A 27,900-nucleotide genomic window follows, 5' to 3' on the forward strand; every position below is an offset into this window, starting at 1 on the left:
GGGAGGTTGGGTAAATTAGGGTACATGCATACAGACAGTGAGATAATAAGCAGCTGTTTTGAAGAATAAGGTAGAATCTAATGTTGAAAAGGATGTCCAAGGAAAGTTAGACGGTACGATACCATTTATGTAAAAAAGAACAAAAGGGATCATCTTTTATTTTCTCCTGCACAATGTGGGGCTCCGCTTTATAGGTAAAAATGGCATTTTTCATCCTTTAATGTTTCTCTGCAGCTCCACAAAGTAATCAGAAAGTAAAACTGTCAACAACAAATTAGCTCCCAAAAGATGGAACCACATAAACCTCAGAGATGTTCAAAAACACGTACACATACATAAAAAAAATCTTCAAGGAGGCACAAGAAATTTAATATTGGTTATCTCTGGGGAGTAGACTGAGAAGCTGGGAGGGGGACCTTTAGTCTGTTATTTAATTTTTCTGTCCGTAGTTGAATTTTTTTATTATGACTGTATTATTTTTGTTTTTAAAAAAGCAAACTAGTTAAACAAGCAACCTATCTTTGGAGGGCAATGAGAAAAGTTAACTCTAGAAGAGGCCCCTCCCAGGTGGAGGGGACGGCCAAGGCGAGGCGAAGGCACCGCTGCCCTTTGCTGTGTGCTTCTTGGCTGCCTCTGCCTTCCGTCCCCTGGCCAAACCAAACAGCCTTCCAGCTCTGTCCCACGAGGCAGAGACTAGACGGACCATGAGAACGTTCTGAATCACAGCCTGAGAGAGACTCAAGTTAGGACTTCCTGGATAGTCACTGACCACTGCCAGCTGCCACCAACCCTGCTCTGGAAGCTGGCTATATACCCCGCAGCACTGGGCACGGTGCTGCTCACAGTTAAGAACTCCATAGTTGTGGGGTGAATCAAGTTGCTGTCTCACTCAAAAACCACCCATGGCTCACCCCTGCTTGTTGCATGAAGTCCACATTTGCCTTAGATTAGTATTCAAAGGTTTCTGTGGTTCAGCCCTACTCTACTTTTTCAACCTTATTTGCTATGATATCTCAGTATGTACCAACATATATGCCGGCACTGCGTGGGTTGGAATCCTGGCTTTGTTACTTACCACCGTGTGACCATAGACATGCCACTTAGCCTTTCTGTGCCTTAGTTTCCTCATCTGGAAAACAGGAAGGATAAGAACAGCACTCATCTCATAGGACTGGCACGGAATTACGTGAGTTGACATACGTAAGTGTGTGTAGAAGGGTGCCTGGTACACAGTAGGTGCTGCTTCAGTGCTGCCTGCCTCTTTGCTTTCCCACCTTCACCCCATGGTTCTGGCCGGAATGCTTTCCCTGGTCACCATCCTACCCGTCTTTCAGAGGCTGTTTCGGGCAGCACTCCGCCTCCGCCACGAGGCCTTCCCTAATCACCTCAGGCATCAGTGGTGCTTGGACTTCCTGCATCACCCGGGGAACCCGGTGAAATGCAGATTCCTGTGTCCAACTTCTACAGATTCCACCGAAGTCTGCGGCACGGCCATGAACCTGCACCCAGGTGATACCCATATGAGTAGTGCAGGGTCACACGCGGAGAAATAGGCCCTCATTGGTCTTCTTTGAACCCATTAGCACTGCATTTTGATCCTTCTTATGGTGCTGTTGATAGGCGAGTACTGGGAAGGCCACCTTATGCAGTCCCTCCCAGGGGCAGGGGTTTGGTCCTATTCATTTGTCTGTCTTCCACAATGCCTTGCGCATGTGAGGCTCCCCATAAATGCCTGTGGACTATTAATGACCAGCTAGGAAGACGTACTCACCATCTTTTGCTTCCCCTGTCCTCTCTCTGCTTCTCACATCTACTGTGAGTGGGTGTGCTCTAGAGAAGCCTGTGGTGAAGCTGATGCCACTCGGACCACAGATCCCAAGCAGGGTAATTGGATTCTCCCAGGTCTATCTTCCAATAGCTCCATAGGGAAAGCAGTCCACTTGGGTTTTCTGTAACTTTCCATTTGGAAAGGAAGTGAGAAGGCTTCCTCAACTAGAGGTGCCATCAGTCACTTGGGGGAAGTTTTAAAGATAGAGCCTTGCCCAACTACTCCAGACTGAATTCTGGGCACCACATAGGTTCAAGGTGGGGTCTGGGCAATTGACCAGGCTCACTAGGTGATTTGGATGACACCCTTGGTTATGAACCAGAGCGCTAGTCACGGGTTCTCAACCAGGGCTGTTTCCTTCAGCAAGGCACAAAGATGGGCTGGTGCTTTTGAGGACATAGGGCCCTCCCCCAACTTAACCAACCTCTTGGCCTTGGGCCAGCCCTGTTCATTTCACCCTTGTCAGGAGATGCAGCAAATACAGCCCTGGAGCATTTTGCAAAGCATGTGAGCAGATGCTGGGTAAAGCCCAGCATCCTTGGGAAGGAAAACAGACTCCTTGGAGAAAGAGGGTGGGGGCTGTGAGTGGAAAGGCCAAAGTGCCCTAGAGGACTAGAAATCTTCCATTTAAAAGACAATCTCTTTCTTCAAAAACCAAAAGCTTCCTGTTACTTCCGGCTGCTATATTTCTTAGCACACATCAGCTCTGTAAAATAAGGTCTCGGGCTCGAATGCGCCCTACGACCGGCTTTCAAAGGCCCTTACTGGAACTCTGTGGGCAGCATACAAGTTGCCTCAAAGACAGGCTAGGAATATTCTATTTTGTTATTTTTTAAAGTTTGCTGAAAGTGTAAAAATAAAAAGGGAGAGAAAGCTTCTCATCAATAGTCAATAGGAAATCCACCCCCTCCCCAACTCTGCCCTGGGAACCTCACAGATTTCCTGAAGTTAAAAACAAACACTGTGATTGTCTCTACTCCTTGCAAGATTTAATTCTTCCTTTAATATAAATAAGGCAGCATGAAACACCAAGAGCCCCACTGCTTTCTGCTTCAGAAGCAGCTTTGGTGCACAGAAGATTGCTGTTTCCCCACCGAGTTCTATAGTCTCTGTATAAACAAGAAGCCAGAAGGTATTTTTACAGCGAACTTTCTCCCGGAAGCAGAGGGGAAGCTGAGGGAGATCCAGGCTCGGTCTTGGCTTCTGGAGGATGGTTTTTGGTTGCTGGGGTTTCTTCAAAGCACAGCGGGATCAGGATGAAGAGGGGGAAGGCAAGGGTGATAATAAATAAGGAAATTTGCTCTGATTCTAGAAATGCATTTGATGGAATTGGGGGCCTGGTGCTCATGGCTGTTGTTAGAGACACACTTGAGCAGGTTTATCCCCTGGAGTGCCCGGCTGGTGGCTGGGAGGCTGGGGAGGGGCAGACCCAAGCCTGTGCTCTGTCTAACTCCCGCTCACACAAGAAGGCTTCCTACAGGCTCCGTTGCCCTGGCCACAGCCAAGCCTCCCCACTGTGAATTAACCCTAGCAGGCAAATGGTCCATCTTCCTGAGATTTCTAAGGCTAGGCGAGAGGGCTCCAGTGGGTAGGGGAAGGAGCGCCTTTCTTTAGTTCACAGTGAACCTGGGCACCCCTGTCGAGTTGGTTATGCTGTCTGGGAGGCATGGCTGGCTTAAACCCTGGGGCTGTAGCTGCGCCTGGAGGAGGAAGTGGTGTGGCTGGAGGGAGAACACCGTATAGTCTTAATTCTTGTGTTTCCTCCTTGGCCCTCTGCAAGGGTTACTGAGGTGACGCTGGGAGAGGAAATCTCAAAGGGCCAGTGAAACCACAGGTGGAGAAGAGGCTTCCTGACCCTCGTGAACCAGACCTGGAGATGCAACCCAGCTCTAGCTGCAGGCTCTGGCACCCACCCAGTGACCACAGCCCCCAGCAGTGCCAATGTGTCATCTCTGAGGCCTGAGGGCTGTGCCCACAGTGCTGTCCCTGTGGGTCCCAGTCAGCTGAGCCTCTGCTCTTTGTGATCTGTGTGATCAGCAAGGCCCATGCAGTAAGGTGCGTTCTGGGCAGTGAGGGAGCCCCGCTGAAGTGAGGAACTGGGGGGACTTGGGGCCTGCAGACTGGAGCTGGGTTTCCACAGCAGCTCTTGCTTCCAAGCACACCCTGTCCTAGGATTGGGACCCTGAGACAATCCAGGGCTACAGCATCCCTCGGCCCTGGGCTCTGCAACTTCCTTTGAACTGGGCCAGACTGCAAGCCAGATTCCAGCACCCTGGGTACCAGGCTCTGTCCTTTGCCCCAGTGGCCCTGTCTGTGCGTCTCTTTCTCTAGATCAGCTTCCAGCGTCAGTATCTGCCCTCCCCCTACCACACTGGTGGTCAGAGAGACCAGCTGTGAGGGGCCGCTGAGCTGGCACCCAGCATGGTAAATGACACCCATGGTGCTCGGGACATGGCACGCCGAGTGGAGGGGGGTGCACCCGAGTGAGAAGTGTAGCTGAAAAGCAGCTAACTTCAAGCTTCTCTCTGCCATCAAGTACCCATTCCCATGTGACAGAGACATTAGCCAGTTGGGACCTCAAATCTCTAACAGGTCTTTTCTCTAAATAGTATAAAAAAGTGGCAGCCACAGTGACAGCCTTATTGTTGTGTGGGATGTGGATCAAAGGTTCTGTCTCTGTTAGTGCTTTGGCTGCAGATGGCTGGGGCCAAGGGTTCCTGGGATTAGGGGTGATGAAACAGGTCCCTGTCAGCATTCTTGCAGATCCTCTTCTGTTATTCAAGTACAGACTGGACCTTGGATGGAAAACGAATTACACCGAAACCAATGACTGCATTGATGCTAATTCAGTGTCCACGGTGTTTTTTCATCATCTCGGTCATTTGTGGTGATCCAGAAGCAAGCTGTAAAGGATCAGTCCCCAAACCCAAACAAGAGCTTTACCAACAGGCCCCAATGGCATGAAAGCAAACCAGCTTCCAGTTGTATCGTTTTCTCTACACTGTAGGGCCTGGCTTCCTGGCAGGCTGAGCCGTGGCTCCCACCAAAGCCTGCCTTGTTCCCAGGACAGGGCTTGCAGATGCCCCGGGTGTGAACGTGGGCGTTGCCCTCTTCCTGGCATCCGGGGTCCCATGTGCTCTACAAGACAGCTTTTTGGGACAGGCTGGCATGGTCTGCAGGGATATGAAGGGAATACTCGCTGATGAGTGCTGGGGCATTCTTGAGCATCTCATAGAAGGAGTCCACTGTCTTACGGTAGAGATTTCGTTGCAGGACGAAGGGCCGGAAGAGGTTGAGAGGCTCAGCCCTGCGCACGGCCTCAGGGAGTCCCATGGCCTCGGGCACCTTGCGGTTGCCGATGAAGAAGTGATGGAGCTTCTTCTCGAGCAGGCTCTTCTCCAGGAAGCAGAGCAGCTCGTGCAGACGAGCATTGAGCTGCCCGGCCTTCCAGTCGGTGGCCTTCCGGAGGAGCAGGAGGTGCAGCAGGGCCGTCTTTACATGGTAGGTGCTGAGCCCGCTGGGGCCGGTCAGGCGGCTCTGCTTGGAGAGCAGGAAAGAGGCGATCTGCAAGCAGCTGAGGTGGCAGGCACCCTCGGGCAGCGCCTTTAAGATTGTTCGGAGGAAGTGCCGCTCATAGACTGCAAAGGACAGAAGCCAGTCGGTGCTGGAGGCCGAGGTCCCCCAGGAGGGCTCCCTGGGAAGGTGGGAGACAAAGTACAGGTCTGAGTCGTCACACTGGATCACAGGAATCAGGTTGAAGGGCATGAACTTCCCTGAACGGAACTTGATCTTGAGGGACCCTGGGCTGTCCAGCTGGCCAAAGGCCAGGTCGAACTCGTACTTGCGGGCAATGCGGTGCCAGGCTCTGGTGAGGGCCGTCTGGAACCACTTCATGACCTGCATCGTGTCCAGGTACGGGGAATCTCTAGCACACAGCAGGTCTTCCATCTCGCCACTGGGCTGCACCAGGCTGTTCTTGCCGTGGAGGAGGCAGAGCATGTCTTCCCCCAGCTTGGTCTTGCCGCAGATACAGCCCAGGGCATCCCTGTCGGCCCGGACCACCTTAATCTGGCCGTAGCCCTGGCGATCCAGAGGCACAGAGCGGCTGGAGCACCAGAGCTCGGGGTGGAAGCGGTAGGGCTCTGGGGGCGTGAAGGGCACAAAGAGGTGACACACCAACGGCCTGTCCGCCTGCCAGTTCTCATACATGCTATCCACGCCAATGAAGTCCTCCACCTCCATGTCTGTGTCCCGATTGCAGAGGCTCCTCAGGGCTTCCAGCAAGTCGTCCACGAAGCCTTCCACGAATTCCCGGGTGCGGGCAGCGTCTGCTGTGCCCCCTCGGATGCAGCGCTCATAGAAGTGGCTGAGGGAGGCCTTGTCGGGCAGGGTGAGGCCTCTCAGGGGGGTGCCCCCCAGCGCAGGCAGCTCATCCTCATCACTGCCCAGGCACTCGGGCGAGGGCCCGTCCTGGTGGTCCTGCCGCCACACCTCGATCATCAGGAAGAGGATCATGCAGAGCGTGCTCCAGAGGTCCCAGGCCGTGCGGGTCTCATTCTGCTGCTTGCCCTCCTCCGCCACCCGCTCCAGGGCCTCCTTCTCGGCCGCCAGCCGCGCTACCTCCTCCTCCAGGCGCAGCTGCTCCAGCTGCAGCTTCTCCTGGTGCGCCTGCATCTTGCGGATGATCTCCTCCTCGTTCTCGGGGACCGTGGCGTTCTCCCGCGGGAACAGCAGCGGGTGGTTGATGATGGCGGTCACCACCACCAGGCACACCCGGAAGAGCCCCATGGCCATGGCCGGAGCTTTCCTGGGAACAGAGAGACCGACAGTCACGCCAAGCTTCCCTCAAGGCCATTTCTTCCCTGGGCCCTCGCACCACCCTCTGCCCCCCAGGGCTGGCAAACATCTCGGTTCTCCCGCCCAGGCCACCGCTGCCCTCCCTGAGATCTCCTCCGGCGCTCCTTGGGAGGAAGAACCCCAAAGGCCTACACCTGCGGCGGCGATCTCTTTCTGCCCAGACCTTCCGCTTACTAGTAGCGGTGCCCCACTGTCCCTGGGAGACAACCCTTTCCTCCTGCCACTCCTTAAGGCTGGGGCGGGGACAAATCCACCCCCAGGCTCCAGGGGTGGGTGCGTAACTCTTGCCCAAGACTGACTTTTCTACCCCTCGCCTCAGTTACAGCAACAGTGATTGGTTCTGGGATGAGCATGTGACCCAATTCGGGCCAATGGGAGACAGATGTTAGGATGCATCCTGACCAGAGACCCATCCGGTTGCTAGGGTTGCCGAGGGAACAGGATCACACCTGCAGGAGGCTCTCAGGAAGGAGAGCCTGCCTAGGACATCAACATGGAGAAAAACAGACCCCTGCCCCCATTCAGCTGTGCTCGAAGCCATTACTGTCTGAGCTTTTTAGTCATTTAAGTCAATAAAGAAGTCTTTTTTCTTTAAGTCAGTTGGAGTTGTTTTTCCACCACCTGAAACCAAAATAGTCCTAAATAAAACATCCCCTTTTACTCCCAGTGAATGCCATCTTCCTGCAATACAGTAAAGCCTAGCGGTTAAGGGAGAGAGAGAGCGAGTTAGGTTCCAAAGCCAGCCCTGACACTGAACAGCTGTGTGACTTTGGGCATGTTAACTGCCCTCTCTGAGCCAGGTTTCTTTACTGTACGAGAGGAAAACAATAGTATCCCACAGGGTCATGTAATGATAGATGTGATGATCTGTGCAAACAGCCAGGCCCAGTAACCGCATAGCACATATTCATTGAACAGTAACTTCCTGAAGTAGTTTTGAGCCCTAATATTCTCCCACTGTAAACCTCCTCTGATCTGGAAGACCTCACCCCAAGTTCAGACTCAGATCCCCTGCCCTTCAGTGTTTCCCAGGACAATCTTGGCAACAACCAGGGAGCAACTGAATCACTGGTTTCTTCTCAGAGGCATCTGAACTTTAAATCTGACTTCTTAATTGTGAAAGGAGGCACTCCGTTCCCCCAGAATAAATGGATTTTTAAGCCTTCAGTGACTTTTGGAGAAGGGCTAATCCTTAGAATCTTTGCAATTTCAAATTGTGATCCACAGACCAGCAGCTGCAGTACCTCCTGGGAGCTCGCTGGAAATGCAGAATCTGTATTTTAATACCACCCACATTAAAGTCTGAGAAGTGTTGCCTCACAGTGTAAGCCTTACTTACACACTCTCCTCTCCTGACAGCAGGAAATGTGGGAAGTAACAATCTGTTATTTCCATGCTTGCCAGCTCCCTTCCTGCCTGGGACCTCTGTGAAGAGACCAAATGGCCAAATGCAAATCAACTGGGGTCCTAAGATTGTTGCTGGACAAGAAAAAGAACATCAAGTGCTTCTCCCACCCTACCCACACTACCCTGCTGTGCCTGCCAACACCCCTGATAGGAGCTTCTGGGTGGGACTGAGCTTCATCCCCTGGGAATCTGAGCCCCTAACACTGAATTTGCACAATGAAATTCTTGTCCTAATGGTGTTTAGGAGCAGGGATTTGTCACCAGGTGAGGGTACTTCAGGTTGTCTCTGGTAAGGGGCAGGATATAGATGGCCTGAGTTGTTTACCAGCCACACTTCGGCAAAGCTTGCCGCTCACATGTGACTCAGACAGCTCCACCCCATGCACAGCTGGACATGTCAGCAGGAGCCAAAAGCATTGGGGGGAGGGACGTCCTGCGTGGAGGAGGTAGGTTCAGACCTCAGAGGTGAGCTCTGAAGCACTTACAGGTTTCCCCTTGAGGAGGAAACGGGGGGACAAAAGAAAGCGGAGGAAGTCACACTGGAAGGTGGTTGGGGTGGAAAAAAGTATAAGGGGTAGCAAGCCAGCTTTCTTCCCCAAGCCCGGGAGCAGCTTGCTGGATGATTGCAGAAACAGGTCAGCCCTGGTTTCTGCATCAGAGGAACTTGATGGAAAGTGTTGCCAGGGTGGTCCAAGGCATAACTGTAAGGCTGGCTGATTGATGTGGGGGGAGAGATTTAAGATAAAGGCGTGGAGTCATCATAGTGGAATAATTTGGGGCTTTTGAGGTCCTTCAGGGCCCCCGTATCACAGGCAGCCACCTTTGGACACAGCAGGCCTTGACCAGTCACAGTAATAGCCCTGGCAGGAGGGAGTCAGTTTCCATGTCAACTGACGGTAGGATGCCACCAACTGGGGAGTGTGGCCATTGCCAAGTCCTCCTGGTCTTCACCCCACACCTTCCACAGTGCTACCTGCATACACTTCATGCCTCTCAGAGGAGGAAGTGTTGTAACAGCCTCCTGGCCCTGGGGCAGGAGGTTCAGAACTCCAAACCCACTGGAGAGACCTGTTGCAAGAGGTTAAGAGGACAGACTCTAGGGAAGATAGACTGGGTGCACCCAGCATGTGCACCTACTGAAGGTGACCTTGAACAAATCACTCAACTGTTCACCACCTCAGTTTCTTCATCTGTAAAATGAGAATAATAAAACTTGCTGTAGTAAAGCCTGAACAAGGTAATGCAGGCAAAGCACTGAGCACAGTGCTTGTTCCTGAGCAAGTTTTCTCATAAAGGGGTAGCTGTGATGGGCTGGGCATACACAGATGACCTTGCCTGCAGGGATCCAGGATGGCGTGGGCCACATGGGCGCCCCTACAGGGAGCCCCGGCAGGATGCAGGCAGCCCACAGTAACACTGACAACTGCAGGGTTACAAACAAGACCCAGTAGGAACACCAAGGAAAAACAGGGCAATAAAACGGAAGGAGCCCAGGCTGTGAACACAGCTGAGCTGCATTTGAACCCCGATTCCTTCCCTTGCTGAGTGACCCTGGGTGGTTCACTTAGCTTCTCTAGGGCACCCATGCTTTGCCTGTGAGGAGTTAATGACACTCCACCCTTTTTAGGGATGTAGGGGAGGTTGAGTGAGGTAACTAACACCTTGGGTGTTTAGCACGGTGCCTGGCGTGGGGTGAGCTCCTTACCCCTCAGCACCCACAGGCCTCTGCTTTCTCACCTGCCAAGCACACCAGCCCTGCCCATCCCAGCGGCGTGGAGGAATGCACGCTCAAAAGTGCTTTGGAAGCACAAAATGCTCCGCTGTTATTGCTGTTCCTTGGCACATCCCTCCATCCACCCTGGCCCCCAGCAAGTGGGGACAAGGCTTCAGAGCCTGGGATCCTCCTGCAGCTCAGGAGTTCCCTCTGACTCACTTTCTCACTGAAGCCATCTCCCCTGCTTTCCTGGGATCGGATCCCAGCTGTCATTTCGCTCCTTGTTCAACTCTGCACGGGCTGTGTCTGTAGCACCCTAAGGGATGGGGCAAGGAGGGCCCGGGGTGGGGTGGAGAATGGGGCTGTGGCTGCTCAGCATCCACTACATGGGGCTGAGTCTGAAGCCTCCGCCACTTCCCCTTCCCAAACCAAGTCATGGGGAACACTGGGAACACTGCTCTGGGGGTCAGAAGAACAAAGGGAAGGAATCAGGTGTTCTGACATTCGGAGACGGGACAGGTGGCTGGGAGCCTTCCAGGCACCATGGATACATGCACGTACATGCACTCACAAACACAGCTCCCCAAAGAGCCCCTTTTGTCTGATTACAGGATGTCCATGTCCACCTTGGCCCAACGCACTCATCTCTACGAGGCTCACTCACACCTGCAGTCTGAGACATCAGCTGGTGGGTTTGGCTTTTAGAATAAACCTGGGCCACTTGGCGGGTTTTTGTCTGTCTGCTAGCCAGGAAGCCGGCGGGAAGCCCGCTGAGTTCCTCCCCACCCCCGCACTTGCCCACAGAGAGGGGCGGCCCATGCAGTTCACAGCTAAACTTAGCCTGGCAAAGGGCCAGGGTCACGGGGACACAGGGGCTGAGGGAGGATGGTGGCCTCTGGGTGGGCCTGGGCAGAGGGCTGTAGGTGGCCGCCAGGACCAGTGGTTTACTCAGACCTGTTTACTCTGAGGCAGCCAGAAGCCCAAGACCCTGGGGGAAATCTAAGATGGCGCCCTTCCTTCACTGGGGTCCCTCACTCCTGGGTCCCCAGAGCCTAGCCCACTCCCCACCACAGCCTAATCCAACCAACACCACTAAGAGTTGTCTAATAGCCATAGCTTCCATTCCTCCAGCCCTCACTAGCAGGTGCTGGGCTCTGGACAGTGACCACTGTAACTTTCTAACAGATGAGTGTGATCCCTGTTTGGCAGATGGGTTACCCAAGGCCCACGACACTAAGTGATTTTCTAGCCACAAGACTAGAAAACCCATAGCTGGGCTGAGATTCGAGCCCATTCTCTCTGCCCAAGTTGTTCCACTGTGCTACATTTACAGAGCACCTGTTGAGCTCATGGAACATGCTGGCTGCTTCAGGGCCCACAGTGATGAGTATGGCGTGATCCATGGCAGTAAAAACATACAGTCCACGCGGGAAGGTAGACAGCCACTAACGCAGTCCCAAGACAGAATGAGATGTGGGGCATAAAAGATACATGAGCTATAGGCTACAAAAATGCAGACGAGGGGGAGAGTTTTATTCCTGTTCTCTGGTGGCCTCTTCTTGTCTGGAGACCTTCCCTGTCCCCACCTGTTGGGGAGATGTTGGTGTGTACACCCTCAGCTCCACATTCCTCCTCCCCTCCTTCCAGACAGAATTCCTACAACAAACCAGGAACAGCTGGAGCCTGATTCTGGTCCCATAACCTGTTCATCACACCCCTCTGCCCCACCGCCCACTGCTCCCACCCAGGGTTGGCTGACTGTGGCCTTAGCTGCAGGGGTGCCCGGGACCCATTTCTCAGCAGCCCGGTCTGCCCTCTGGGACAGTGGTTCTCAACGTGTTTACCAGCCACAGCACCACCTGGGAGCGTGCTGGAAATGCAAATTTTCAGGTGCAGCCTTAGACCTGCTGATCAGAAATTCCAGGCGTGGGGCCCAGCGACTATGTCTTAACAAGCCCTCCAGGAGGTTCTGATGCAGGCTTAGGCCTGAGAACCACCCCTTCCCAAGTCAGGCTAGGAGGGTGGGGCCGTGCAATGTCACAGCAGCCCAGACCCGGGAGCCTGTCAGATGCAATTAGCTCTGCTAATTACAGCAGAAAAAGCAGCCCTCGCCTGGGCGTCATCTTCAGAGCCAAAAGGAGCAGCTGATGGGTTTCCTTTATGAAATGGAAGAGAGGAGGTGGCTGACGGCAGCAGAGGCACTTTTAGCTCAGGCTGGGGTTACTTGGATCCCTTTCCCACTGTCTAGGTTCTGGGCCCTCCAAGAAAGAAGGAGCCAAGGGAGACTCAAAGTGTCATAAGTTTGGGCTGAATCCTATTAATGTATCCTGGCCTTGTGCTGGAGTTGCGCAGTCCCAGCTAACAAAGTACCCAGTTGTTTGGGGGGAAAGAAAGCCACAGATTTAAGAAAGCCAGGATTTAGAGTTGTAGTAATCTAAGCCTCATTTTACAGCTGAGAAGACTGAGGCCTAATGAGGGAACATGCTTGACCCGGAGGGTGGGGTGGGTGTGCTTGAGGCAGGCTGGATGTCATCCCAGGGAGCATCTGGCGGGGATTCCTGCACAGAACAGCAGAGGGATAGTGAAAAGGAAGATGTTTTCATTAACAGCCACTTAGGAAGCAATTACTCCCGGCCAGGCAGGATGCTAAGGACTCTGCATGTGTTGTCATTTAATTTACAGAACATCATGTAGTTGCACTATCCCTATCTTAGGGATGAAGAGACTGATGTTCAGGGAGGCCACTAAGATCCCCTGGTCTGCGTGCATAACTGTGTGTGAGCAGCAGCTCAGCTGAGTCTGCCCCCTGCCCGCGGGCACATCCCTGGCACCACTGTCAGTGGTAACCACCAAAAGCATCCAGGTTAGCTGTCCCTCAAGCTTCCCAGCCCTGGAAGTCTGGGACTGTGAGGAAGGATAGGTGGAATGCAGAGCTTACGTCTGACCCTGAGTTTGGAGCCCACGGGCGGGCAGTCTGAGCCCTGGGGAAGCTCCCCTCCCACGGCCCAGCCTACCCGTCTCATCCTCGGGTCCCTGCTTCTCTCCAGCAGGGCCCACGCCCCGCACTGGAGTCAGAGCAGCTTCCCTGCCAAGCCCAATGCCACCCACGGTACCAGGCTGGTTTGGGGCCCCTCCTCTGGAGCCTGCCCCTGGGAGCAGGCCTATCTCACCTTTCTCTGAACTCCTGCAGGTCAGGCCACCTTCCTGCTCTTTACTGTGTCACCCGCCAGCCCCCGCCTTCCTACCTACAGTTCCAGCATGGTCAAGAAGCTAAAAGTCCCCCCGCAGTCCCCAGGGCACCAGGCCCAGGCTCCCATCATGTCAGTGGGAGGAGATGGTGGTGGCAGATACAGCTGTGAGAGTGACAAATCTCCACCAACTCCTTCCTCTTTCCCTGACTCAGGGCAGAGTTAGGACATGGCACAAATGGCTCAGTGACAGCAGCTCTGAGTGCATCAGTGCTCAACCCACTTGGCTCCTACCCTTCCAGGACAGTCGGAGAAGAGAAAGGCCTCCAGGGCAAGGCCACAGGGCTGCCACCAGGGTACCTCTGGCTCGGGTCTCTCTTCACCTGCACCCCAAATGGGGACAGGGAGGGGATCTCTGGGGGTCTCAGCAGCACTGGGGTTGGGGGCTGGGCCCTGGTAGGAGGGGAAGAGGCAGGCAAGGAAAGGAAGTGAGGAAAGGGGAAGGAAGAGGACCAACACAAACCACTGAGAAAGTAGGTAGGGAGGGCGTGGTTCTGGGCTGCCAGCGCTTCCACTTCCTCTTCTCAGTGCCCTTGCAGCCCCCCTGCCTGCCCAGGCCCCTTCCCCCAGCCCCATGGGCAGGACCTTCTATTGGCCAGGCCCACCTTCCTTGGACCTGCCACCTTGCTGCCACCGGGCCCCCTCCCCTCATCTCTTCCAGCCACCCCTCCTGAGGAGAGGCTGGTAACCAAGTGCCTGGGGGACAGCCCCCAGGGAGAGGGCACCAGGCTGTAGGCAGGGCTGAATGGCGAGGACGCTGGTCACCGGATGGCACATGTGTCATCTGAAGGGGAGAGCCACCACGTCACATACTGTGCATCCGGAATGGCAAGATCTTTTCTTTTTCCCCCAAGAGAAGCCAGTAATTTGGATTTTATAAAAATCTTCCAATTTTGAAATGTTGGCTGCTATTTCAAAAATTCTTTAAAAACCATGTGAGCCATCCAGAGCCAGTGGGCCCATCCGCAGCCCCTCCCCAGCTGGCCATGAAGCATTCCTCAGGACTCCCCTTGCTCCTACCCGCTCAGCAACTACCCAGCAAAGCTACCATCTCCTCTGTGTCAGGACTCCCTGAAACATCCCCCAGCTCGACCTTCCTCCCCAAGCCCAGGCCTGATCCAGTCCAGTGCCTCCTGGTCGGCCCCAGCAGCCATGCTCGGAATATCCTGCCCAGCTCGTATTGGGCCGCCTCTGTGCCAGGCCTCGAGGGGGCTTTATGTAAATGCCAGAGCAGGTTTGCTTCCTGCCCCACGGGCTCTGCAAGGACTAGAAGAAAAGAGAAAGAGACTCTGTTGGGGTTGGCATCCTGGTGACTTATTGGAAGCCTCCCCCTCCTCGAAGAGTGGGTCCCGAGGAAACTGAATGCTTTGGGTGGGTGTGACCGGGCCCCTCCTGAGTCCAGCCAGCGTGTCCACATGCAGACAGCAGAGCCTCACCTTAGCAAAGAGGCCTAACGGTTACGCACGCAGGAGCACTTGGCATTTCAGAGCAAGGTCTGTGATCCCAAGGAGACCCCACTGCCGTCCCCTAACCAGGGGAGAGCCCAGACTGACTGAGCAGGACCCTGGGCTCAGGAGGACTCAGAGGTCAACACTAGACCCTGGTGAGGATGGGGGAGCTGGACAGGAGAGAGAGAGAGAGAGCAGAGAGGAGCCCCCCGCCCCACCCATGTGCTTGCTCGAGGTGGCCCTACCCATGAGGCAGTGAGAAAGTGTCCACTGGCCACAGCTGACCCTTTGGCTAAGGTGAGCCTCTGCTGTCTGCGTGGGGACACCCCAGCTGGACTCAGGAGGTGTCCGGTCACACCCACTCGAAGCACTAAGTTTCCTCAGGGCCCACTCTTGGAAGAGGGAGGAGTTTCCAGAAAGTCACCAGGAGGCCAACCCCATCCTCTGGACTGGGTCAGGAGGGCGGCCAGCCAAGGCACAGGAAGGACAGCGGCCTGGACTCTGCTGACTCCGGGTGGGCGAGCCACGTCCTTCCTGTTCCCACACCCCATCGGCTGATGCACGTCCGGGTGAGCAGGTGGAGAAGGCAAGGAAGCCATCAATCTCCCAGGAAGGACGGGTGTCCCTCCAGCCATCTGCCCTGCCTGACGCCCCCCAGCAAAGGCCTTACCTCACAGGATGTCACAGAAATCACAGGGTCTGGGACAGACAGACAGACAGACAGAGGCCCGGTGTATGCAGCTGGGGCATGGGAAGGGGAGTGAGAAGGGACGACAAGGAGTACAACAGTCACAGAGACAAAGGAGGGTCCCCTGTGACCCTGAAGCACTGGGCCACATCCCCTTTTCTCTCATCCATCCCCTCCAGAGCACCTCAAGTCCAACAGTCACTGTGTGGTGTGGGTTGAGTGGCAGCCCTCAGAAAGATGTGTCCTTGTGCCAATGCCCAGCCCCTACGAATGTGACCTTATTTGGGAAAAGGGTCTTTGCAGACGTGATTAAATTAAGGATCTTGAGACGAGATCATCCTGGATTACCCAGGTGGACCCTAAATCCAATGACATGTGTCCTTATGAAGAGACAGAAAGGGGTAAGACAGAGGAGAGGTGAGGGGAGCGTGGAGGCAGGGGTGAGAGGACGCTGCCGCAGCCGAGGGTCCTCTGGGGCCAGCAGAAGCTGCACAGGCCAGGAGGATGCTCCCCGCGGGCACCCGGAGGGAGTGGGGCTCTGCCACGCCTTGGTTTCTGGCCTCCAGCACTGTGAGAGCACAGATGGCTGTTTTAAGCCCCCTGGTTGCTGGCAGTTTGTTACAGCAGCCCCAGGGGACTGACGCAGTCGAAGTCTCAAAGGGTGAAGCACCCCCTCTTCCAGCCAGCTCCTCGCCATCGACTTTCCCTTTCTGTTTGGGGACCTTCCGTCTCGCTGCCATCTCTGACCCAGCCCTTGCTCCTCACCAAAGCCTGGGATCCCACGTGAGGCAGGGCTGTCACATCCCGGCTAGTGCAGAGCTTTTGAGCTCTCTCTAACACCTGCCCCTCCCAGGTAGCCCCCACCTTGGAGGTCCCTCTTCTCCTGTTTCCATGGGACACAGGTCAGAGCTTTAAGTCGGATGTTCAGGGCCTGGCCCCAGCCAGCCTCAGGGAACCATCCAGTTCCCTCCCTGCCTGGCCCAGCCACTTCAGATCATAGACTGTCCTCCGAACACCTCCTGTGCTCCCCCACCATTCCCCGAACCAGCCACGCCTCACCTCTCCCTGGCCCAAGCCCTACCCAACTGTCCACATAGCAGACCCGTCTCAGGGGCCACTTCCAAGGAGCGTTCCGGGTCTCTGCCCCCCAAGTGCTGAGACAAATCCTTCTTTCTTGAAAGGGACAGAAGAACAAAGGCAGGGAGATGGACATATTTATCAGGCTGCTCTGAGTGCAGGCCAGCGTCCTGTGTAAGCCAGGTGGCTCCACAGATATGCCCAGCACACAGCAGGCACCCAGCAAAGGCTTGTTCCGGTGCCTCTATCTGTAGCCCATCGGACTGAGTTAGCAGCCCTGGGGGAGGGGCCATCAGCCCATCTCCCAGGCAGGAGCCCAAGGTGCTGAGAAGGGGAGCGATCTGCTCAAGGTCACACAACAGACCAAGGCTGCAGACCCCACTGTCTCCCTGCTGTAGCCATCTGCCTTTTCACCAGCTGTAAGCTCCTCGGGGCAAGGGTGGGGTCTTGTTTGTCCTTACACTCCCCAAAGTGCCTGGCACAGACCTGCTCGCTGTGCCAAGGACACACACCATCCTAGGACCCGCAGCTCACACAACACACTGGAGGCACCTGCTTTCAAAGAAGCCCTCCACGAGTGCAACCTCGCAGGAAGGATGAGTTTCCTACAGTGAGCCTGCCCGGAAGGGCCTCCCTCGCTCCACCAGGACTCCCACCCCAGATTTCCACACCTGAAATCTCAGGGTGCTTGTTAATTACAGCACTGCAGCCCTATTTCCCACTACCCTATACTGGCCTGGCTTGGGCGGGTGTTCCTCAGAATGTCCCTTAGCCTGTAGGCCCCCTCTCACCCGCAGGTGCTGGTACCGAGGGAACATGAACACCCACCTCAGGGCAGGACATGCCAGGGCTCCCCAAACTTGTCCCCTTTCTCTCTCTCCACCCTGTGTTCTGCACAACCCCTGCCTCCTTCATGGGGCAGGGAGGGAGCCAGCACCGGTGGAAGCCGGCTACACACACAGCAGACACAAGGGCTCAAGGGAGGTGGAACCAACGGGAGAGTAAACACAAAGGAAAACAACGAGGAAACAAAGCCCTCCCTTGGCCACTCCTCACGCCCTCCACTTTCCCTTTTCACAGAAGAAAGGGGACGGATGGAATTACACAAACTGCCAGCACCCAGCAGCCACCTTCCTTTTGACCCCTACATGGGAACAAAGAGAGCCCAGCTCAGAAAGACACTCGGCCAGAGTTCCATCCTGCCTCTGGGGCACAGGGGGAGACGGCCCCTCAGGACTTTTCCACGGCCACAGAGGGGCCAGCTCCCCAACCCCAGCCTCCCCACCCCACCGTCTCTTACCCAGGTCCCGGCTTCCTGGGATTGTAGCCCCCACACAGCAAAATCCCAGACAGTTCTTCCACCCCCGTCCCCCGCGGCTTAGGCGTACCTGACACAATGCCTGGGCCCCAGCTGGGCTGGGGAGAGGGGGAGGGGTGGGGAGGAAGGGAAGCCTCTGGGCCTCCTGCACACACACACACACACACACACACACACACACACTCTGCCTGCAAAGATCTAAAAACCTCTTTCATCTTAATAAAGGGGAACAGCAAGAGACACAAAGACAAGAGGGAGGCCAACCCAGTTGTAAAAAACATTAAGAGCTTGTGGTCGGCTTCTTTGCTCTTCTTTGCTGGGGCTCTGCTGCTGGGACCTGGGCGGAACAACAGAGCCAGGCCTCTGCTCTCCTCCTTTCCAGAAGGCAGAGGGCCCCAGACCATAAGGCTAGAACAGTTAGCAAAATTGCTCCCAGAACTATCTATGACTACGAAGAGTCCCACTCCCTGTGAATTACACAAATCAAAACAATGACAACAATAACCTCCAACCACATCATTTTCCAGCCACAGGGACACAGGGATAAGGAGTGATGTACGTGTTCTGCCGAGGCTCCTCGCACTTAGTAGGTGTTCAAATAACGCCTGCTTCCTGCATGAACTCATGACCCAGCAAGCTGCCACTGATAGTGTCAAGCTCACAAGGACTTACTCTCACTTCCAAGGTCACCTGGTAAGAGACGGTCCAAAGCTCATCAGCTAAGAAGAGCTGTTTGTAGAGGATTAGAGTACAGTAGCTAAGGGGCCAAACTCCGGAAGCAACAGAGCCCGGGTTTGAACCCGGCTTTCCCACTTGCTGCAACAAGAGTACCCGCTTCATGGCATTCTGCACATCAGTGAGGCTGTGCACACAGTCTTACGGGAATACTTTGTAAATGACATTGCTGTTGGCATTGGCATTGGTGATCAGGTCAGGTCTCCCCTTTGTTAAATCATCCTGGTTGCATCTGGGAAGAGGGGGGTTATCAACACCCCTCAGCTCCTCCAAAAGCCTGGGCATTATGATTGAGTTGTCTCCTCCACCTCCTTGTCTTCTAAAGCCCCAAGGGGCTGACACAGAGGGAGAGGAGGAAGTTTGGCCCCCAGGAGGCTCAGCAGCTGCCTGCCTCCCAACCCTGGCGACAACGACACCCACAGCTCTGGCACCAGGTTCTGAGCACCCAGCACCAGGAGGGGGCAGACTCTGCATGGATGCTGCACAATGAATGAATGAATGGAGTCAGGACTGGGAAAAGAACCTCATAGCTTTTACTCCCAGGAGAGGAATCTGAAATTCCTGGGGTGGAGTGGGAAGGCCTGGATGAAATCACTTCTAAATTCTTTCTTCCTGGGAGGCACCCTGCAGCCAGGAGAGCAAAGCACTCACAGTGTAAGTGCCCAGAAAGGTGAGCGAAATCCCCCCCAGACACAGCCCTGGAGCAGCCCCTTTTGGTCCCGACCAGCCTTCACCTAACTGCAGGAGACTCACTGCCTAGGTTTACCAAGAAAATGACACAGGAATGAACCCTGACGTGTTTATCTGCCTCACCCCAGTCAACCCCCTTCTTGTAGAAATGGAAGATAAACAGAGGATTACAGGGTTCGATACAGATGAGCTAAGAGAAGGAGCAGCGAAGTAACTCTTGGCAGAGTGACCAGCAATTCTCCATTTCTGGAGAAAACCAGACAAACCTCACAGCCCTGGCTCACCATGGGAGTTTTAGCAAATTGCAACCACTGCATGCCATAGGTCGAGGCTTAAGCATGTGTACCACTCTCACATTAAACCTCCGAGGCAGGCATTTAGATCCACTTTGCAAACGAGGAAACTGAGGCATGGAGAGGTGAGGCCACTCACTCACCCAGCATCGCAGAGCCAGGATGTGAGTCTCAAGCCTGCGGTCTTCCCACGCTGCTGTGCTGCCTGGCGACCTGGTACCTATGGGCTTTCCTTCCCGGCACTGTTTAGGGAGGGACTGGAGACAATTTAGATGAACTGTGGGCATGAGACAGGGAGTTAGACCTATTGAAATCATGAGGCTCTTTCCACAGAGAGATTCTGAGTGTGACCTGGACCATTTGAGGTGGCTTTTCGGCCAAAAGGAAGGGGAAGCCTTCTCTGCAGTTGATTAGGAAAAGGGAGTGAGGGCTCTTTGAGCACTGGGCGGTGCCTACGTGTTAGGATGAGGCATCGAGGAGGAAGTAGCATGGATGCGCTCGGGCGTCTGGGGGCAGCACACAGGACAGGACTCGGGCACCCCCTGTTCCCCTCCCCTCCAGCCCAGGCATGTGCATCCCCTGCCTTCTCAGTGACGCTGGAACAAAGCCTCAGCAAACAAAGGACGCTTTCATGAACTTCAGGCGGGTCCCCTGACTGCTGCTAAGAGGCTATTGAAACAGGCTCCCATGAGAACAGTGTGTTATGAGCACATGGTTTTGCACCAGCAGGCAGGGCCAACATTATGACAACACCCTCCCTTTCGTTTGATACAGGCTGGGAGGAGACTCTCCTGTATCAGCTTCAGGGAAATGACCTAGAGGGGAGGGAGAAAGCAGTGACAGCCCATGATAGCGGCAAAGCTGAGCCACTCCTCCCAGGCGGTGAGTGTCCCACTGTGTTATGCACCTGGAAGTGAGTCATTGGATAATTGGGGGCTTTGTAATTTTCCTAGGGACTTCCATCTGAGGATCTCAAAGTGCTCTGAATATTATCCGGTACTAGTTATTACTGTCCCCATTAAATAGACAAGAAAACTGAGTCCCATCTGCTACTATCACACAGTGAGTCACAGCAGGAGGGGACCAGACAGCTCAGGCCTGGAGCTGGTGGTCTGCTTGCTATCTTCTCACCTTTGACACAAACTCTGTGGGATTCTTTATGCCACTTTTATGTTCACCGGACTATGGTGTCCAAGCAGAGGTGGCAGAAAGTCTAAGGCTCTGGGAGACAGCAGATCTAGGTTTGAATCTCATCTCTGTTGTTTTCAGTTTGGGGCAAGTGCCTTGACCCCTCTGAGGCTGTTCCTTCACCTATAAAACTGGGATAACACCCACCTTGAAGGGCTTCAGTGAGGAACAGAAACAAATAAATGTAAATTCCCAGGATGGCGGCTTTGTTCACAGTAGGTGCTCAGTTAATGAAGCCATTATCTTTTTTAAAGTCTATTTTACTTCTATGAAGAAAAGCTCATGACAATTGATTTGGGGATCAGATTTGTAAATAGAATAATAAACTTCAAATAGTCTTCTCTGCTAATGATACTCTAATTTTCATTTGCAATCCTGGAAAGGCTAGGTTCACATAAAAACGAAAGCAATTACTTTAGGCCCTGACATGCTGGACATCAGGGAAGCATTTGAAGTTATGCAACTGAATTTGCACAAAGCAAAAACTTTAATCAGATATCTTCAAGAGGAAAAACAAGGCAGTTCCTGTTACAAAACCTTTGTGGAGAGAGACCTACTGTGTCATCTAGTTTTTCACCTTTATTCAGAGAGAGGAGTTCTCCCTTTCCTGCATCTTTTACCCCTTGTGTTGGAATTTGGCAGCCCCTGCTTAGGAATTTCTGTCTTAGGCAGGGCAGGAAGCATCACATACTAAGATGTGGCTGAAGCCACAGGTCGCCAAATTAAAAGCATCAGAATTGCCAGGTGAGTTCAGCCTTGTAAACAGTGCCACTCCAGGTGGGACAGGGTCGACACCCGTGGCTTCCCTGTCCAACACCACTCCCCAAACACCACGTATATCTGAAACACCTCCAACTCCAGGGATTCCACAGGTTCAGTTTAACCCATCGAGAATTCTACAGGGAGGTGAACTGTCAGGTGGATTTCTATAGCCAGCCTGTCCTGCCTCTGGGGAAGTGGATTCCCTACATTCCTCCTCTCTGTGTGCTTTCAATCAACTCCACAAGGCCACTGAACCAACCCCCAGCACAGCTGCGCATGTCAGAGGAGCGCGATGATTGCTCAATCAATGAAGCAGCCCCATAGTAAAGACACGAGCATCCTTGTTTCTCACTTTCTTTTGGGGGTGAGGGTGAAGGAGGGAAAGCCACTTTTCGGATGGCCCCATCACTCTCCAGCCTGCCCTTCCTCTAACCCTCCTCACAGATCCAGGCTGCAGGAGCCCCGTCAGGAGTCCCGCTCAGAGAACTAAAGGTGACCGCAGCTGTCAGCACTGGGCTGTTTGCCCTTGGGCCAGACCCAAGGCCTAAAGTCCCACCAGCAACTGACTCACAGCCCGGACCACGGAATCCCGCCCTGCCCTCTACCCCACGTCCCCTGAAGCCCATCCTCTCCCCTGGCTCTGGGAAACACACCTGTGGATGTGATGCCTTCTCTGTCCCTTCCCTCCAACATGTGTCTTACAGTTGAGGTTGATCTTTCTCCTCCATGCCTGCCTCAAGGTGGAGGTGTTGCCTTGGGCAACAGTGATGTCACCGGCAGGGTGCTTCCATTCCACTGATGTCATGGGGTGGGCCACGTGGATGGAGGGGGAATGTGCTCTCTCTGGGCAAACACCACAGGCCCCAAGCCCTCGAGGAGGCACCTACAGGCCTCTGTGCTCTCCCAAATGACCCTCTTCCTCTCCCAGAAACCTCCTCGCCCTTCTTCCTTCTCTGGTTGCCCGTTATGGGTCCTGCCCCAGACCTGTCTTTCCCTCTCCCGGAGTCAGCCGAAAGGTCCGGACAAGCAGCTTTGTCCTCAGCTCCAAACAAACCACTGGGAAGGGCACCAAGGATCTCCCTCTCCCTGTCTGGGACAGTCTATTTCCCTGCGGCCATGCCCTTTGTCCAGGCCTCAGAGGAGGGAGCAGTGAGCTCACAGGGAAGCTGGGGGCCCAATTCGACAGAGGATGTAGGTCCTTGATTGGCCTCTACCGCCCTGAGGAGCTCGTACAGGCCAGACTGCAGGTCTGTGCCAGGCGCTGTGCTCAGCGCTTTCTAGGCTTCAGCTGGCTCAGCCCTCCAACAGCTCGATGCGGGGTTATGCTCATTTTACTGATGATGAAACTGAGCCTTGGAAGAGTCAAGGCGCTTGCCCAACTACTGAGAACACGTAACTAACGAGTGGTGGAGCCAGGACTCAACCCAAGTGTGCCCCTCTCCAAAGCCCACGTGGCCACACCTTGGCTCTGGGCCACTGGAGATGCAGCTCACCAAAGATGAGCCATGAGGGGCCTGGACAGAGACCAGGAAGAGCCCTTTAAATCCAAAGAGGCCACTGGGCAGGGCAGGTGGCCTGAGGCAGCCAAAGCAGGCACTGCCTTAGGACTGCTTCACCCCCAGGCTCACACAGGGCTGCTGTGACAGGTGGCCAGCCTTGGCCCTACCACTGCCCAGGGCCTCCGTGCTGATCAGGGATCATGCATGTGCTTTTGCTCTGTGCTTGGCTTCCTATTGATCCATTCAGGTCACCTGATCATCCTCTTGATTTGCACGTAGGATTTACCCTGTGGCCTGGCCCTACAACCCTGAGATTGTGCAGTAGTTATTTAACTTATGCAAATGCAAATCTATGTCATTGGGAGATCATGCTTGCAAAGCACTAAACAAATAAGTAAACACAATGAAAAATCACTACATTATGGAAGAGGGAAGGGAGAAATCCTACCCTGAGGGCACTGGCCAGGTTGATTTCAGTATCTGGCCTACCTAGCCAGTATTTCTCCATTGGTGAGAGGACCCCAGAGGTGGGCAGAGCCCTGTATGCTTGGCCATCACTGCCCCCACCCTCCTGCCTGGCTCTGACTCCAGCTATGCTAAGCACAAGCCACCTTCTGACCTTTGGTTTTCCATGCGGCTTGTCGAGGATGAAGGGAAGAGACAACATACAGTCTCTGTGATGTTCACAAAGTCTCCTTGCAAATTAATAAAGAGCATTCCGATTTGTGTGCCCACTTCTGGGAGCCTTCTCGGAGTGACTCAGTAGCTTGAGTCCAAACCACTCAGAAAATTTTGGAAACAGGGTTTCTGAGTGGGCACAGCTAAGAGCCATCCCTTGGGACAGGTGACATGATCCAGGTAAACACCACCTGTGGGCAATCTGCTGGGAGCCAGCTGGCCCTTCCCAGGAGACATCTTGAATTCCTCACTGCTGAGAAGCCGATATTGTTCCAAGTGTCTATGGACAATACGTAGTAAAATGCTCGGTTCCAGCTAATTAAGTGCTCAGCTGTGTGGTGTGGAAACCAAGGGAATATATACATGGAGCTGTGAAATGAAATTTTGGGACAAGCGTGGGAAGGGCATCTGCAGGTGAATAGGACTTGAACAAGGAAGGAAGAGGACACAGATGGGGATTAGGGGCTTGGAAAGTCAGGACAGCACGTTCGGACACTCCTCACCTCCTTCCACTCACTTTCTGCCTAGGTTGGGGCCTTTCCCCTCTGCACCACACCCAGGTGGCACTTACTCATCACTCTCCCACCACGCCCCAAACTGGATCTGCCACCTCACACACCGCCTAGTGATTAAAGAAAGTCATTCGATTCTTGGACCAGGCCTCCCTGTCAGCCATCAAGGCTGGGCTTGCCTCTTTCTTTCTTCCTCTTTTTCCTGCCAAATGAGTCTTCCACCCTCCTCCGCCTGGGCTGAGAGCAGGTATCGCTCCCTTGACAAAGAAAGAAAACGGCAACTGCTCTTCCCTCTTTTCCATGAGGGTCCCCAACTAAACTAACTTTTTAAGCTTAACTTGCTTCTTGCTCTGTGAATGTTCAGTGATTAGGACTCAGCTTCCAGGATCCTGAACACTTAACTTCCCTGGGCCTCGGTTTCCTCATCTGTAAAATGGGGATAATAATACTAAACTCATAGGGTTACTGTGAGGATTAAGTGAATTTATACAAGCTAAGTGCTTTTCAAAAAAAAAAAAAAAAGCTGCTGTGAATGGTTGTACAAGTGGTACACTGCTCTAGGGCACCTGGCTGGGGAGGTGAGCATGAATCTAGCTCACACGCTGCTCTCCCGGCTATGAGTCTTGACTGTGTCTACCCAGATGAGGCTTTATTCCTAAATCATACCGAGTGCCATACTTTTGCTGAGAGGAAACACCGTACTCTAATTCACACAAGGGACTGAGTAGGCCAGCAGCAGCCCTGGAGGTTCATATTATAAACATCAACTGTCAGCATCCTCATGGCCCTGCCTGCCTTCCCAGCAAGACTGGATTAGAGGGGGATCCAGGATGGACCAGCCTCAGCCAAATAAAGTCCTGCTTCTCAGCTCCCTAGCACACTTGGAGCACCTGCCCCTCCCTTAGTACACTTCCGGATTACAGCCCCACAGGCTGCGGTACCACCTCATCCCCGTCCCCACCGTACCACCTCATCCCCGTCCATCCCCACAGTACCACCTCATCCCCGTCCGTCCCCACAGTACCACCTCATCCCCACCGAGACGCTGTCAACTCCAAACATGGAACCACAGAGCCTCAGACTCTGAAGGCACCTTTTCCTTCGTACCTGTTGACAGCAACCTGTCTCTGCTGACAGTGACCAGTAGTAGCACAGTACTTGCCGGGGAGCTCTCGTTGTTGGAAAGTTCCTTCTTGCACTAAACTGAGACCTGCCTCTCTGTCTCTTCTAATTAGGGAGTTTTTGAGGCCAGACCAAGCAAGTATTCTCCTCTCAAGCAACAATGCCTGAGATCCCCAAAGACCACAGTCATGTCCCCCTAGGCTTCGCATCCCTGTGTACCCTTCTCCGTCACATGATGTACTTTCCAGACCCTCCACGCCAGTCCAGTTTGGCAGTGGGGGTCCCTCCCAAGAAGGAGCATTGAGAACTGGGCTAGGGACCTCCATCAGCCCAACCCTACCATTGTCGGGCTCCATGCATGGGGTACACGGTCACTGTTCCTACGGAGACTGTGCACCCTTTTGATCAGACAGAACCCACCCACCTTCTTTCTTTTTATTGTTCCCAGAGAGTCCAAAAAGGGAAAAACACAGAATCAGTTTCCTCCCAGACAATACCTGCTCAGATGGGGCAATTCTGCCAGAAGCCTCTTCCCAGAAGTTCCTGCCCCTTCTTGCCCTCTGATAAAAAGTTCACCCACACACTCTCTTCTTTGTTTCCCTAATGGGTGCCGCAGGAGCAGAGGGGTGACAACTTCTGGGATGATGACATGACGTTAAAAGTTGAGATCCTTGCCCCCTGAACCCCAGAGGTTGAAATGGTTGCATCTTTGAAAGTCACCGAGTTGGAGGATGGCACTTGAACAGAAAGCTTTTCCATCCACTCAGGAGGGCAGAGTCAGTATAACTACTTCATGGTTACCCACAAGTGGAAAATCTGAGGGCAGAATGGCCTGGAGCAGCAGCAACACACAGGGAATTAGCAAACAATGAAAGCCACTTAGACATGTGGGCGGGAGGGAGGACTCAAAAACATAGCCCTTCGGTTTTTATAAGGAGGGAATCACAGCAATTCTGCTTGTCTGTCACCCCATTTTCCCCGCTAACCCAAGCCTGTAACTCCACCAACCACAGATTAATTTAGCTGGCAGCCTCTCTGAGGTACACCCGGTTTGTAAAATGGAAAGGCCCTGGGTCAAATGCAAGAGAGGAACAAGGAAATAGAAGGCGACCCCGATTTAGATCCCAAAGACCAGAATCCAGGATGCTACCAGTTTTCCACACTCTTCTAATTTTGACCAGGCAGAATGGCAAAAGGCAAAATGAGTTCCCTGACGGGTTCAGTGAAATATTTTCCCTTCCTGGTCGGCAGCATTTTTATTTTTAAAGGGAAGGAGCTTGTCGGATGGGGACTCCAGCCCTGGGGCTTCTGAGTCCCTTCACCTGGCAGCCAGAATGGCGGAGGCACAGGGACGGGGTTGAGGATTGGGTTAGGGTTAGGGGTTAGGAGTCGGATGCAGAGAGTATCTGCAGCCCCAAGAGAAAGTCTGCGCAGCGTGGAGTCTCGTCCTTTAGTAGTCTTGAAAGAGGAAGCTGCGGGGGGCTTTATCCGGCTCGAAGCAACCCCATAACTCCGCTAGCAGAAACCGAAAACAAACTTCACTCCTACTCCTTCCTCGCAGGAGAGGAGGGAAGCGAAAGCGGGAAGGGAGGAGGCTAAGGAGCAGGGCGACCCGGCTTTTCCTTCTGCTGTAGCATTCTGCTCAGACGGTGAAAAGTAACGGATCGTCTGGACACCAGGGACAATAACGTGGTCCCGCTCCGGGCTCTGAGGCTCCCAGGCTCCGAGGCCCGGCGCGCCTGGAGAAGGGGCTGCCCACAGCGCCGGCTGCCGCCAAGCGCCCACCGCTCCGCGGCCCTGACGGGAGCGGAGAGACCCCAGCGCATCCCGCGCTGGAGGAGGGGGCGCAGCAGGACAATGCGCCCGCCTCCGCACGCGCCTTTGGGGGTCTCCAAAGTCAGCCGCCCGGGGGGCCGCGCAGGCTCCCGCTTTCCTCGCACCCCCTGCGCCCCCCCGGCCCCCAGCCGCCGTCTCGGGCGCAGCTCCGCCGAGTCCCCCGTCCTCATCGCGCCCTTCCTTCAGCGCACGAGGCGATCGGCTGCTGGCCCAGGACTTACGTTTGGCCTCGGTCCCCGCTCCCCGCAGCCCGGGGACCGCGCGAGCGCAGGCTTTGCACACGGTCGGGGGCCCCGGCCCCGCGCTTGCAGGCGGCGGCCGCGAATGAGCGACTGGGCAGCTGGGGGGACGCAGGCGGCGACACCCGGGCCGCCTCCCTCCTTCTGGCCTCCTTCTGCGGGGCTCTGTAGGGTTTAAGAGTTGCTCATTTCCTGGATGTCACAGAAACTTTTCCCTCCTTAGAACAAAATACCCGCCTCCATTCCGGGCCTCGGAAGGTTCTTAAGGAGGGCCGTGTCTGCCACAGAGTCTGCCACGATCTGCCCACTGACCACCCTCCCTAGAAACTCCAGGCGGCACAGCAGACTGGAGAGTGACGGGGAGAGACGGGATCTGGCCGCTGGATTAAACCGGGGATGGTGGACGGGGCTGCGAGGAGGACGACCTTAAAAGTCGGTCTGGGCTGCGGAACCGAAGGGGTTAAGTCACCGCAAGTCTACGAGCGTTTTCTGCGGCGTGTTTTACGAGCGGCAGAATTCCTGGGGCCACCTATTTTGTCCCTGGGAGGAAAGTATAAATCGAGATACAATGCCGGCCTTTTTTCTCTTTTGCGGCTCGAATGGATTAAAATAACTCACCAACTTTTACGACAAACCAACGTGTTGACTTTCTCTCTGAGTAAGCGGGTACAAGGGAGAATGATGACCAAATGCTGTAGGGGGCGCTTTAGTCCCCAAAACTGGTTATAGTTGTGAATTAGATGAAGTATTACTATCCGGAT

The 27,900-nt window shown here is 54.3% G+C and overlaps 1 protein-coding gene across 1 annotated transcript; it reads right to left on the reverse strand.

The window, feature by feature from the left end:
* Positions 1-4,897: 4,897 nt before the first annotated feature.
* On the reverse strand, positions 4,898-27,259 carry ITPRIP (inositol 1,4,5-trisphosphate receptor interacting protein). Its single transcript, XM_069460127.1, has 2 exons — positions 27,122-27,259; positions 4,898-6,635 (listed from the first exon to the last, which is right to left on the reverse strand). The coding sequence occupies exon 2, from the start codon at positions 6,620-6,622 to the stop codon at positions 4,967-4,969; it is 1,656 nt and encodes a 551-aa protein (XP_069316228.1). The 5' UTR covers positions 6,623-6,635; positions 27,122-27,259; the 3' UTR covers positions 4,898-4,966.
* Between the last annotated feature and the right edge of the window lie 641 nt (positions 27,260-27,900).

This window comes from Eulemur rufifrons, chromosome 28, assembly GCF_041146395.1.
Source record: "Eulemur rufifrons isolate Redbay chromosome 28, OSU_ERuf_1, whole genome shotgun sequence".
In the NCBI taxonomy this organism is placed as follows: domain Eukaryota; kingdom Metazoa; phylum Chordata; class Mammalia; order Primates; family Lemuridae; genus Eulemur; species Eulemur rufifrons.